General features: G+C 35.5%; 1 protein-coding gene across 4 annotated transcripts in view; it reads right to left on the bottom strand.

The window, feature by feature from the left end:
- LOC136823432 (focadhesin-like) overlaps positions 1-12,614 on the bottom strand; it is a 56,864-nt gene extending 44,250 nt beyond the window's left edge. Inside the window, exons 1-11 of one of the 4 annotated variants that reach the window (XM_067079616.1) lie at positions 12,545-12,614; positions 4,971-5,060; positions 3,325-3,402; positions 3,006-3,163; positions 2,790-2,846; positions 2,197-2,319; positions 1,506-1,680; positions 1,128-1,209; positions 841-965; positions 552-651; positions 56-243 (exon numbers count right to left, since the gene is read on the bottom strand). In XM_067079616.1, coding sequence (XP_066935717.1) covers positions 56-243; positions 552-651; positions 841-965; positions 1,128-1,209; positions 1,506-1,680; positions 2,197-2,319; positions 2,790-2,846; positions 3,006-3,163; positions 3,325-3,402; positions 4,971-5,060; positions 12,545-12,610 — 1,242 coding nt within the window. In that variant the 5' untranslated portion in view covers positions 12,611-12,614. The remainder of the gene's footprint in view (positions 1-55; positions 244-551; positions 652-840; positions 966-1,127; positions 1,210-1,505; positions 1,681-2,196; positions 2,320-2,789; positions 2,847-3,005; positions 3,164-3,324; positions 3,403-4,970; positions 5,061-12,544) is intronic. The other 3 variants (XM_067079634.1, XM_067079625.1, XM_067079642.1) reach the window with 3 other exon arrangements.
- Positions 12,615-12,709: the final 95 nt, after the last annotated feature.

Genomic DNA, 12,709 nt, shown 5'->3' with positions numbered 1-12,709 from the left:
ATATCAAAAAGCAAAGTTCAGCCAGAAGTAGACTCTAGTCTACATTAAACCTTACCTTTGAATATTCCACGCTTGCTAGATTTTCAACATTAATCAAAATATTTGACGCCAATGATTTTAATTTGGGCTGTTTCGTTTCATTATCGGAAAGTATTTGGAGTAATGGCAGCATCAACATCAGGCCACACTGTTGGCTGTGGTGTAGGTCATCGCTTTGGAGAAGGTCAGGTAAAACTGACAGAACTATAAATCGAATAAGCTAGTTTAGAGTAGCAGGTTAATGTTAACAGGGCTGAAACATAAGAAACGTCTGACATTTTATGATTTGGTGTGGAGTTTTTTCAATACATGATATTGAGGTCCAACTGCTAAGATTGCAAAATTACCTTTGTTTTTCTTCAATGTTACATTCAAAATCTGGCAATAAATATCATTATCGACGACTGTTGTGTGAAACCAAATGAGATTAGCTTCCGTGGTCCAAAGGCCATTTATTTAAAACTTTGTCATCTTATATTGACTTCTGTTCAACAAAAGGAATAAGTTCTTACCAATCTCAAGGAGAGATAGTTTTGCATCATCACCAAAAACATCAGTCAATAACAAACTGCATGCTATGATTACATTCTTCTTCAAATGCAGTGGGAGAGGCTGCAATCAAAAAGATAACAGATATAAATAAACATAGAAAGTATCTGAATAAGTGCAAGATAGTAAACGTAAATTATGATTGGAAGAGAAAGAAAATAACAATGCTTTCGTTGCCAGGAATCGTCTCCTCGTTTGATTGCAACCTGGTACCAGCAGCAGAAATATAGAGGCAATTTCAAAAATCACTACCTGAGATTGGATTAATATCTTGAGAAGATTCAAAGATTGCTCCAAATGGTTTGATTGGTTTGTTTTCACACAGTTCCATAGCATCGAGAGAAGGACACTGATCAACATTTCCCCAAGCTCTGGACCTTTAAAATGAAAAAAAATAATACCAATTTTGTTGAAATGTAAAATTAATGTCATGGAAATATTATTAATACTGAAACCAATACATTTAGAAATTCGGAAGACTTTTCTGTGTGTTGATAAGAAATAGTAATGAAGAGATTTACTTCAAAATAATAGCTTACCTTTGATTTTTTGGTCCAAATACCATATTGCCATATGAACAGTGACTTTCAAATATTCTGTTGAAATCACCTTACAATTTATCTAGTTTTGAAAATAAAGAGAAAAATATTTCAAGAAATTGATAAACTTGAAGTTATAGTCCAAGGTTTTCCCAAATAAATGTATGGCTTCAAAACCTGCTGTTTGAAGAGTTGTTTATTTGAAAAGTTTATTTCCAGTTATTTCAAAAATAGAAGAGTAAATTGATTCTAGTGCTCACGAAAATTCACCTCGGACAGATCAATAAAGCAAGCTTTTGTCAAATTTGAAATGCAACATCAAAAAGCTTGTAAACACAATTATATATCTAAATAATTTTCATTTGACTGAGTGTGTACCTTATCGTTCAAACAATTAAGAAGTATTTTGAATACAATGGGTTTTGATTTTCTTTTTAACTGGATGATGGATTCTGTTTGGAGAAGCATCAAAGTGAAGTTCATGCAGTGTTGAGGCTTTGATACAACGTAAACAAAGAATGGTTGCAATGCATTTAGCACTCTTTCAACGTCACTAAACAGTAAAAGTTACAAATAAGGCATATCAATTTATATACAATACAATTAATAGTCTTTACAATGATACAAAATTACTTATAAGAAAAAGTAACCTTCCTAAAAAGTGGAAGTTGACTAGGAAATAAATCTAGGCAATCACAATTACACAATGACATATAGCTAAATTTATAACTGCAAGTTTTAAAATATAATTCAATTAATCATTATTTACTACCTTGTAATCTTAAAGGCCTTGGAAGACTTATCTTTACATGCCCAGTTCCATTTTACAGTAATTTAGAGTTTCAATTTTCCTTCATTGTCAAGGAAAGAATCATTGCTCTCCAGGTTTTTGTTCATGTGAGTCTCAGAACCATCCTGATAGTACATTGTCTGGTAGACCTTCCCACACCCAGCATTAGAGAATGGTATTCAATTCCCTTGCAATGTTTTTGAAAAGTAAAGAATTAAACAATATATAAATCCATAAAAAATTGGATCCAAAAGTATTTCACACATAATCATAACATACCACCTTGTCGAATGGGATTTTTCTAAGGTGTCAATAATAAACTTCTGAATTTCATCAAAAAAAGCAGTTGTGTTGATGGCTTGATTAGAAAATATCCTTGTCAATGTTGTAAGTGTGGTCATACTAAAAAAGAAAAAGTTTGAAAATGAATTCATAGATCTATGTTTTTAAAGCCAGATTAACGATATTTAAATTGAGTCTCAACGTTATGAAAAGAGAGCTTGCAGAAACACTGCAGTTGTTAAAACACTCATTAAAACAAAATAGCATGGTTATGAAGACCATTTTAGAACACTTGGACATTAGAAATGGTGAATAAGATTTGAAGCAGATGTTCTACATTATTGATGGAACAAGTAAATATTTTGCATTGCTTTTGCACGATTTCTGACGATTTGCTAAAACAGCTTCATATTCTTAGCTTCAACGAATTTTAAAAAGATTTGTCTCTAAAAGCTAACAATTTACCAAATGAATATTATTAAATTATGTCTCAAAGTCAAAGTAAATCTGAAGACGAAACAAAATAGGCAGTATGCAACACTGTGGTTTTGGGCTGGTTGGTATCAAATAATTATCAAAATCGAACTGACCTGTTTTTTTCTTGTAGAAGAATCATCAAAATCTCTCCGATGAAGTTTTTGATTGGCCTAGATGTAAAAAGGGGAAAATGGTCAAAGGATTAAACTGGAGCCAAACAATAATTAAAGTTTGAAAAATTCCAGCTCATTTTCCTGATATAAAAAACATAGATTCAAACATTGAAAATAGGATTTTATTATCTAATACTTGAATTGGTTTAATCTTACTTGCTTAATGCACTTAAAGTCATTGCTGATGAGATTAAAACTGCTGGTGAGAGGACATTTTGATAGACCAAATCAAGTAACAAGCCACTGCAGATCTTTCCAATATTAAGGTTTTCATTACCCATAAGGGTGAGCAAGATATGTAACGACTGACATTCCTGAAAATGAAAACATTTTTTAAAGCAGCTAATAAATTTTAAGTAGTTCTTTTATTGGGAATCTTGACCTTTGGTTTGCTAGATAAAAGATGAGACTGAAAGTGGATAAAATCAAAAATACCAGTATTACAAATAATATTTACTAGAAACAAAATCTTTACCTTTCCTGTAACAGGGGACAGCGGGGCTCCGATTTTCTTTGAAAATTTCACAACATCATTGTAAAACTTTCTCAAAATCTGTAACAAAATAATTATAAGTAATAAAAACCTTCTGAAAAATGTATGTTCATTATCAATTAGGCAATTACTTTTTAATTTTCTGGTTTACGGAATTGCCGACGTTTTTTTTGCAAAAATAAAATTAAAATAAAATTGAAATTCATAGAAATTTTATTTATTTTTGCACTTCCGATTCTGTTTAATCTGCCATGAAATGGATTTATTTTAGAAAACTTCATTTTATAAGAGCAGGAAAGGAAGATAAAAGGGTATAAAAACAGTTATCTCTTTTTCCCAATATGCTTCCTCCAATGGCGCTCAACACAATTTTCCGGGTTGGTCTAAAAAGCAGGGTAGCCAATTGGGGTAGCCAATTGGGCTAGGTTGTGGGGTACCTAAATATTTTACAGACCAGGGAGCACGAATCTGATTGATACTTAGATTGATCATGTATGATTACAAAGATAAACAAAGATATAAATTACCACGTGTTAATGCACGAGGAGTAAGAAATAGAGCTTCATTATAATAGAGCTATTTCAAAAGACTTTTTGTACCTATTATAAGCTGCCACATTAAAAAAATTTGAAAGGAATTAATTTTTTGAAACATCTAAACATGATATAAATTAAACAATAGATTCAATAACAAAGGATTGTTAAGATATGACAAGATTAGAGATCATATGGCCCAAAGGCAATTCCAAAGCTATTATCATCGAATTACAGCTTCACGGAAATAACATAAATTCTAAATCTAAAATATTAAAAACTGTTTTGTATATATTTTTGATTCGGGTCTGTAAATTTTCAAACGAAGCCAAGAAGGAAGACGCCTGGTCTCTTGAGAAGTAACAAAGTTCAGTACCTTTGGAAAAAAGGCTATTGTAGCTGAACTTCGAAAGGAATCTTAAATTTTATTACATGGAATCATTAACAAGATGTTGTATAGTTATTTCCGCATGAAAACAGGTTTCAGATTTCAAAAGTTTAGGCAAAAAGAGGTACCCCATAACCTAGCCCAATTGGCTACCCCATTGGCTACCCTGCTTTTTAGACCAACCCCAATTTTCCAGCTGAAAAACTTTCTTTGATTTTCTGCTGTGTATGTAAGTTTCCTCAAAACACATTTTATTTTCTCCAACATTAAAGTTTGAAAACAACAATTTTATCTTTATTTTTTTTCCATCCTCCGCTCCAAAAGATCATCTCCAAATGTCCGTAAACCAGAAAATAAAAAAGTACTTGCCTTAGGTCAAAATAAGTAAATCGTTCAAAGAAAATCTCTCACCTCTCAGCATCTCTTAAAAAATAAAAAAGCTAAATATGAAAAATTTATCCAAAATTTGGAAGGATTTTGAGTAACCATACCAACAAGGAGTACCTAGCATGAAGGTCTTTGTATAGAAAAATCTTTTCATGTTTGACATGCTAGCAAATCTCTACCTTCCAACTATCCCTATTTCTAAGAAAGTGTGAAGGAATTAGCTGAGCTGGGGGTGTTGTTATTAAACCAACTTACTGTATAGTTTAGACTAATTGATCATTTCTAAGAATGTCAAATGAGAATATAATCAATAAATTAACCTGTTGTTGGGTACCAATATGATTAAAGTTGAGCTTTTCTGCTAGATCTTCTGATATTGCAACATCGTTTGGGATAGAACCCATTGTACACTTTAAAACATAAAGCAACTGTTTATTGTAAATTATAATATTTGTAGTTGAGGTTTGATTGGAGCTTCAGTTGCAAGGCTTATAGTTTATTGGAACAATGTTAAATTTTCTAGCAATCTGGTCTGAATGTATATAAAACTTAAAATATAGTCATCTGGGGTAATTACGGGACGATTTAAACGGGACAAATTATTTGGGCATTACTCTGAAAAAAGTATGACCTTTATATACAAGATCTAATACTTTTCCTTGAAATTCAGTAGATGTTCCTAAAATTTATTTTAAAGGTGTCCCTTAAATACCCCGCATTTTGGGGTAATTAAGGGACACCCTTGGGAAAATCTGGGACAGATAAGATGTGACTCCCCAAGCGATTTTAAGTACCTGAAAAGACCGACCCAGACCGATCGGCCAAAAAGCGGTAGAAAAGCGGCTTTTTAGCAGCCTAGATTTTACTTTTACTGATCCCAACCTCTTTTTCTATCGGCTGTGGATCGACCACTCTCGTTTCACTTTGAAGCGGCTTTCTAAGCGGCCAGTCGCTGCCGATCGGGCTAAAGGCCGGTAAAAAGAGCGGTCAATGAGTTTGCCGGCAACGAAAGAAACAAAATAAACTTTTTGGAAGCTTAATTGACAAACAATATCCAAAAGTTTTTCCCCAGGGATTTACCACCTTTTTCTGAGTTCTTCCTTTCTTTCTTTCTTGCTTTCATTCATAAAGATAAATTAAAGACCTGAATTATGTTACCTTTTAATAAAATTAGACAACTGTAATAAGTTCTGAAGTAAGGCCGTTCCTTGCCTTTGCTTTGTGGTCTTCATTTTGATTTTACTCTTTCGTTTTAACGAAAAGACTCCCTGCCCCAATACGACTTCCTCTAACTGTATTTTCCTCGTAAAAAAAGACACCCCTGCCTCAGTTTGACCTCTTCTATAATTATTGTGTCTCCTCTCTGACTAAGCACATGCCCCTGTCTCAATTTGACCTTTGTGACCTCCTCAAATTTTGATTTCTCTCGTAACAGAAAGGCACCCCTGTCTCTCTTTGACCTCCTTTATATTCTCGATAGTTCATGTGACCTTCGAAACTTTAAGCGACCCCTACTTCAGTTTGACCCGCCTGTTTAACCCTCTTCTATTTTACCAACTTTGTTCTTTATTTTCTATACCATTTGCTTACAGTCTTCTTTCCTCCTAACCAAAACAATATAGAATAAAAATTAACTATCTTACCTTTGTTCTATGTCTTTGACGAAAGTGCTCAGTCTATTTACTCAACAAAGTAAATTAATCTCACTTTGTAGCTAACAATAACTGGTTTTTTAAAAGTCCCACTGTATATAAACAAAAAAGATAAAACGCATCACTGCTTTTCAAACTTTTTTCTTCTTCTTTCTTTTTGTTTTGATTTAAAAAAAGTCTAGCCACAACATTCTTTAAAATTTCGAATGTTTTTTGTCTTTATTCGAACGTTTTGAAGAGATTCGAATGTTATGATAAACATTCGAATGTTATGTTAAACATTCGAATGTTATGATAAACATTCGAATGTCAATATTCTTGACATTCTCGACCGTCAATAAAAAGTAAAGACACCAGATAATAAAACTTTTTGCAGTCATACATAAAGGCGGCAAACGAAAACAGATTAAAAGCGGCCAGCAAAAACAGCAAACTGGTAACTTGGCCGATTTGGACGCTTTCTGTAGCGGACTTTCAACGGCCTTTAATATGGCACGAACGGCCTAGGGGCGGAAAAACCCGGTCACGGACCGATAAAAGAAAGTACGGTCTTTGGGCTGATCGGCTTTTCATGTACTCTTAGGTTCCAAATAAACGGGGGGGTTCGAATAAACGGGGGGGTTGGAAAATTTTCTAGATTTTAATAGACGGGGGAGGGCCTAATTGCCGGGGGGGTTGGAAATTGTATTTCTGAAACCCAAAAATAAGGTAAAAATAGGCTAAAATCAAGCTATTTAGAGCAAAATAAGGGGCCTTCTCTTTGACAGCTGAAAATATTCTTAGAGATTAATAAACGGGGGGGTCCTAATAAGGTCCGGGGGGCTGGAAAATTTTCGAAAAATTAACAAGCGGGGGGGGGCCGTTTATTTGGAACCTAAGAGTACATACATAAAATCGCTTGGGGAGTCACAAAAGTTATTGAAAAATCCAGATAGCTTTCCAAAAGATCATGATATTTGAGGTTTTGCATCTATTTGATGACTTCAAATCAAAATGCTAATCATTAAAGGACTTTCAACAAAATTAATGACAGTGTCCCACTTTTACCCCAGCTTTTTTCCCATTTGGGGGTAATAAAAATTTCTATCGGTAATATTTGTATATATAGAGCAATCTAGATGAAACTGTTGTTGAAACATCAAAGGTATAATGTTAGAACAATCTAACTAGACATTTTCTAGCAGCTAGAATCTCCAAAACCATCTTCATCTGAATTCAAATTTATTATAATAATAACACCGTTTTTGGGGGTGTCCTGTATTTACCCCTTTATTTTAACTATAGATCGTGTTCAAAAATAAAGGCCTGTTTTGTGACATTTTCAAAGTGGCTGATAATTATGTTAATAAAATGAGTATTTTTGGTGGCTAACAGTTTATTTTTTCACCAAGGATAAGTAGAATGATTAACCTTTCCAATTGTTTTGGAGCGAAATTAAGTGGCTTACTGGGTTACAAGATATTTCAAGATAAGCTATGAGTCGTTTATGTGGCTGACAACACTGGTGGCCTACAAAACCAACCAGTCTCAGAATGTTGCTCTTTTATCTGTTTTGAGATAATATGATACCTCTAGTTACCGATTCAAGTGTCATTTTCAAACAAACCATTTCCTCCTTTGAGGTGGCTGACAAAACACTTATTTGGACATATTTGGACCTGGAGCCACACATTTTACTCATTTTAGCATTTTTTTCATCAAAATATGTTTTTTTGTGTAAATACCGATCATAATATAAAATTTCAACGTTATATCTGAAATATTCCCCAAGGTATTCAAGAAATACTATATTTTTTTCAATTTTTGAGTTCACTAAATGTCACACTATTTTTGAACATGATCTATACCGTAATTACTCCAGATGATTTTAAGAATATTTTTTTCTCTTGACCATTGTAGTACCCACTTAGTCGATATTGCTTGGGGTTCAACAAACAGGGAGTGACACAAATAATTGACAAGGTAAGGTTTAGTTCTTACAACTATTTCTTTATCTTCATGAAAGATGTCTACACTCTCTGCCAAGCTTGCAACTAAGAGGCTTTTGCAGGGTAGGTCACTACAACCATAACAAAGGGGACACTAAACAAAAGAAGACTCAAGAGACATATGAAAACTAAAAGACTCTACAGAGAATACTACTGAGGGACACTATTAAACCAAATGTACAAGAAATGGCTTTTTTGCACCATTTTTAGCAATGTTTCCATTTTGAGCTGTAACTTATGAAAAGACATGTCTCTTGACTTCCAATATTGTTTGTCAGTAAGATAATAGTTCCAAAATTTAGATTGGGAAGGTCCTGTTGATCTAGCTTATCATGGTAGTGAGATAGATGTGCTGAGACACTTAGGTACCGTGAGTGGTCCTAAATCCAACAGCCCTTTCTTTTAATTTATTTTTCATTACATAACAAAATTATTAAAAATATATAAACATTTTTAAAATATATTTTTGATTAAAGAAGCTCTATTCCTGGTTGGTTTTATCGAGCACTCTTTGAATATGATCTCACCTTATTTGATTGAACATTTTAAACTAATTTACAATGTGTTATAAACGCAATCTGTACTTAGGTGGCCGCATCTTTTTGATTAGCTAGACTATAAGGCGGTCTCCTTCCATATATTTTTTGTGCATATCATCACTTGTATCTTTTCTGTAGTGTTAAATGGTAAATAAATAAATACTTACTACTTACTTACTACTACTACTGCCCTGCCTAAATCTGATGGGGTCTTTCAAAGATACAAACTAGAATAAAAACAAGCCTTTCGCTGTGACGCAATGAAGATACCAAAGTGTCAACTAAACTGAGAGATTTGATGCACTGAACCAATTGAACTAAAACATTAATTGCTTCTTAGGCGTCAATCACATATAAGTTGTGTTCGTTTCATTTCCAGCCCCAAAAAGTGAGTTGGACGGTCGGTCGGCACTAAAATTGTCGAAAAAGTGCGCTCTGAACCTAGGCAGTCGGTCAGCACTAGAAACATTGGAAAAATGCGCTCTGAACATAGGTTTTTTTTCATAGCAATTATTTCTGGGGTCAGATTTAGGCAGGGCTGTCAGATTTAGGACCACTCACGGTAGGTTCTACACCTGCAAAGACATACATTCTCCCATTTACTTTGAGTGTCATGGTATACCTTGAAGTCGGGTAACTTGCATCAGTGGAGGGAAACTTGCATAGCCATCAATTGACTGACCAATCAAAGCAGCAAAATTTCAAAACAAATGAACTACGCAGATCCATTTATTTGAGGGCTATGCATGTTTGCCCCACTGATGCAAGTTACCCGATCTCAGGGTACTATTTTGTTTTTGATTCTCAATATGGACTCATAGTTTGACCTATTATACATCATAAATAAATGCAAAGACAGGTTTTCAATACCTACTGTCTACTAGAAAAATCCAGGAGCATATATAAGACACATAAAATTGTGCACAGTACTACTTTTAAAGCAGACACCTCAGATCACAGATGCCCCTGACCCCCTGTCTGTCTTCTAAAAAATGTCCATAGGACCAAATTCAAACCAAAAGCAGATGTTGTTTTCTAGATTGTGATCAAATAAGAGAGAGATAACCCTGACTTCTTGTGTGCCAAGTACGCACACAATTGTACTAATTGTACTAATAACTTGTACTAATTGCCTGCTCTGCTTTGCATGCCAGGCATCAGCCAGGTCAGGACAGAGGGCTGCTGGTGCTGAAACAAATGGCCAGATGGTGTCAATCGAACGAATCGAACGCCAAATCAATCCAACGCAATTGAACGCAATCGAATAATTGCAATTCGATTGTCGAACGCAATCGAATCGCAATCGAATATTACCCAGGATTTACTGTTTGATTGCTTCGATTACGTTCAATTGTATTCGATTACGTTCGATTGATTCAATTGTGTATTAGATTTTATTTGCTTTGGTACCGGCCGCCCACGCTAAAAAGCTCTAACAGAGTGATCTAATTTGATTTAATCGTAATCAAACTCATTGAACATAATCGTAATCAAACATTAATTCAATGTAATTGACAATCAATCGAACCAATCGAACATAGTCAACTCAACTATCAATCGAACATTGCTCGAACGCAATCGAACACAATCGAATATTACCCAGTTCGATTAAATAAATTAATCGAACTCTAAGATTTTTTAAAAGATTGTGAGTGTTCGATCAAGTTCGATCAATGGGTTTCGGTTCGATCAGTTGTTCGATAAACCAATTTTGTTCGACAAGTTTGTGCTGCTCCGCCACCGTATATTAGCTTCTTTTCAAAGCAAAATTCGGAATGTAAATCGGGAAATTACTTCCGATAACGGATTCCATACTTTTTCTGTATCCTTTTAGCGCCAGAAGAAGCGGTTTGCCTGTGTGGAATCCATGCAACATAGTTCGCACCCCCCCCTTTATAAAGGGGGGGGGTAGCGATGTTCAGAAAATCTCAGAAAGCCGGGGGGTAAGAGAATTTTTTCTAGAAAGGGGGAAGTTTTTTTAGAAAGGGGGGGGTTCATCTAGAAAGGGGGGGTAATGTCAGTGGTATGTTTTTTTTTGTGTTTTCCCAAATTAGAAGTTTTATTTTTAATTTACAATGCAACGTCTTCTTTATTAATTGTTTAGTATGTTTGAAACATTCGATTCAAAATGATTCTATTTTTTTCGCAATGCAGTGTGTTCTATTTTCTTTTGTAGGATTTTAAAATTTTGAGGGGGGTAGCATCAAATTTTAAAAGGGGGAAGAACCTAGGGTAGGGGGGGGTAGCTCTAGGGTAGGGGGGGTAGTGACCCCCTTCCGAACTATGTGCAAAAGCCACGCCGAAGATATTTTGAGGATCAAGAAGGTTACACCCAATTGAGGACATTCTCACGCCGAATATATTTGGCGTACTGTGCATGAATTCCAGACTGGGCGGTTTGTTGGGGCGGGCGTAGTATTCCGCCACTCGGCCGCGCGCGAAATCGCAACAGAGGGGCTAGGGACTTTTTTTCCGGATAGACAAATATCCGGGTACAATAAACATCAAGCTGTTAAGTCCGGGAACTGTCGAAATTGGCAATCGCGTACCAGGACAAAGATTTTGCAAGCGAGGGCGGGAAGATAGAGGATTTTAATATCATCGAACTAATCGAACTTTTTACTGACCGAACTAATCGAACTGCTGTTGCTTCAAAAATTGTGAGTGTTCGATTAATTTTTTTAATCTAAATTTAATTGTTCGATGGAGTTCGATTAGTTCGATTGTTCGATTGGTTCGACAAGTTTGATTGATATCGATCACGACACCCTGGACACCGCCGTACATTACGCGGTGGAGTCCGGTGGTATTTTAGGCTAGATCGAAAACACCGTAAAACACCACCGTACAGAATCCCACCATACACGGAATTGCCACCGTACGATTGCCCGGTGGATGTACGCATGGATGTACGCACTTCCCACCGTACAATGTACGTTCATTCATTCACGTACATTCATTTATTTACTTCTTTATTTTTCTGCTGATTCAGCATTTCATCGTTAAAAAAATTGCTGTTTTCGGCAATAATTTCCGAAAAGAGCAATAATTGCAGTTTTTATCTTAAACACCCGACTGGTCCGGTTGGCAAACGATATCATCCACCGCACCAGGATGCATCCTCTCTTATTTTACCCCTATTTTCTACTTTCCTATCTTCTATCCTGATTTTCTGACTTTCTCTAGTGTTTCTAACTGTTTTCTAAGTATTTTTCTGAAATTTGCCCGTACCGGTGAAACAGGTCTCCGACCCCGGCTCGAACCACCAAATACAAGCAACCTTGGTTTACAAACCCAATGCCTAACCGCTAGCGCCAACGAGACACGGCAGAATACTGTCATTCACAAATACTTATAGTGTGTAATTTACAGACCTTTATTAAGAAAGCTCCCAACCCTACCGGTGCCCCTACAAGGATCCCTACGGGATCCTAAGTTAGGTCACAGGGTACGGATGCCCCTAAGAAGGCCTTCGGCCTTATATTGTGACTCTCGAGCTCCAACCCTAACCCTAACTGATAATAACCGAACCCCCGTCTAGGTCCGTAGATTGAAAAACTTCACTTGCATCCTGGTGGATGATATCGTCTGCCAACCGACTGGTCCAGGCAGGGTCGTGTTATCGATCGGGTCTGGCCTAATCTAATTATTGAGTCTCAGAATAAATTCAGGCAAGACAGTGCTTAAATTAGATACAAGCATGAACTTAACTTACCAATACTACTGCTTTGACAGTCTTTTCAAATCTAAACTTGGTATATTCACTGGTATTCACTTCCATTGACTTTCTTTGAAAAAAAAATGAAAATGTTGAACGATGAAATCGAAAGTGAAACTAATATTTTCGCGCTCTGTTGTTCCCAGTTCGCTCAAAACTGGA

Source organism: Clytia hemisphaerica, unplaced genomic scaffold (assembly GCF_902728285.1).
Source record: "Clytia hemisphaerica strain Z4C2 unplaced genomic scaffold, Clytia hemisphaerica genome assembly, whole genome shotgun sequence".
Taxonomy (NCBI): Eukaryota; Metazoa; Cnidaria; class Hydrozoa; order Leptothecata; family Clytiidae; genus Clytia; species Clytia hemisphaerica.
Note: the sequence above shows the minus strand (reverse complement) of the source record. Positions and strands in the feature narration are given on the sequence as shown.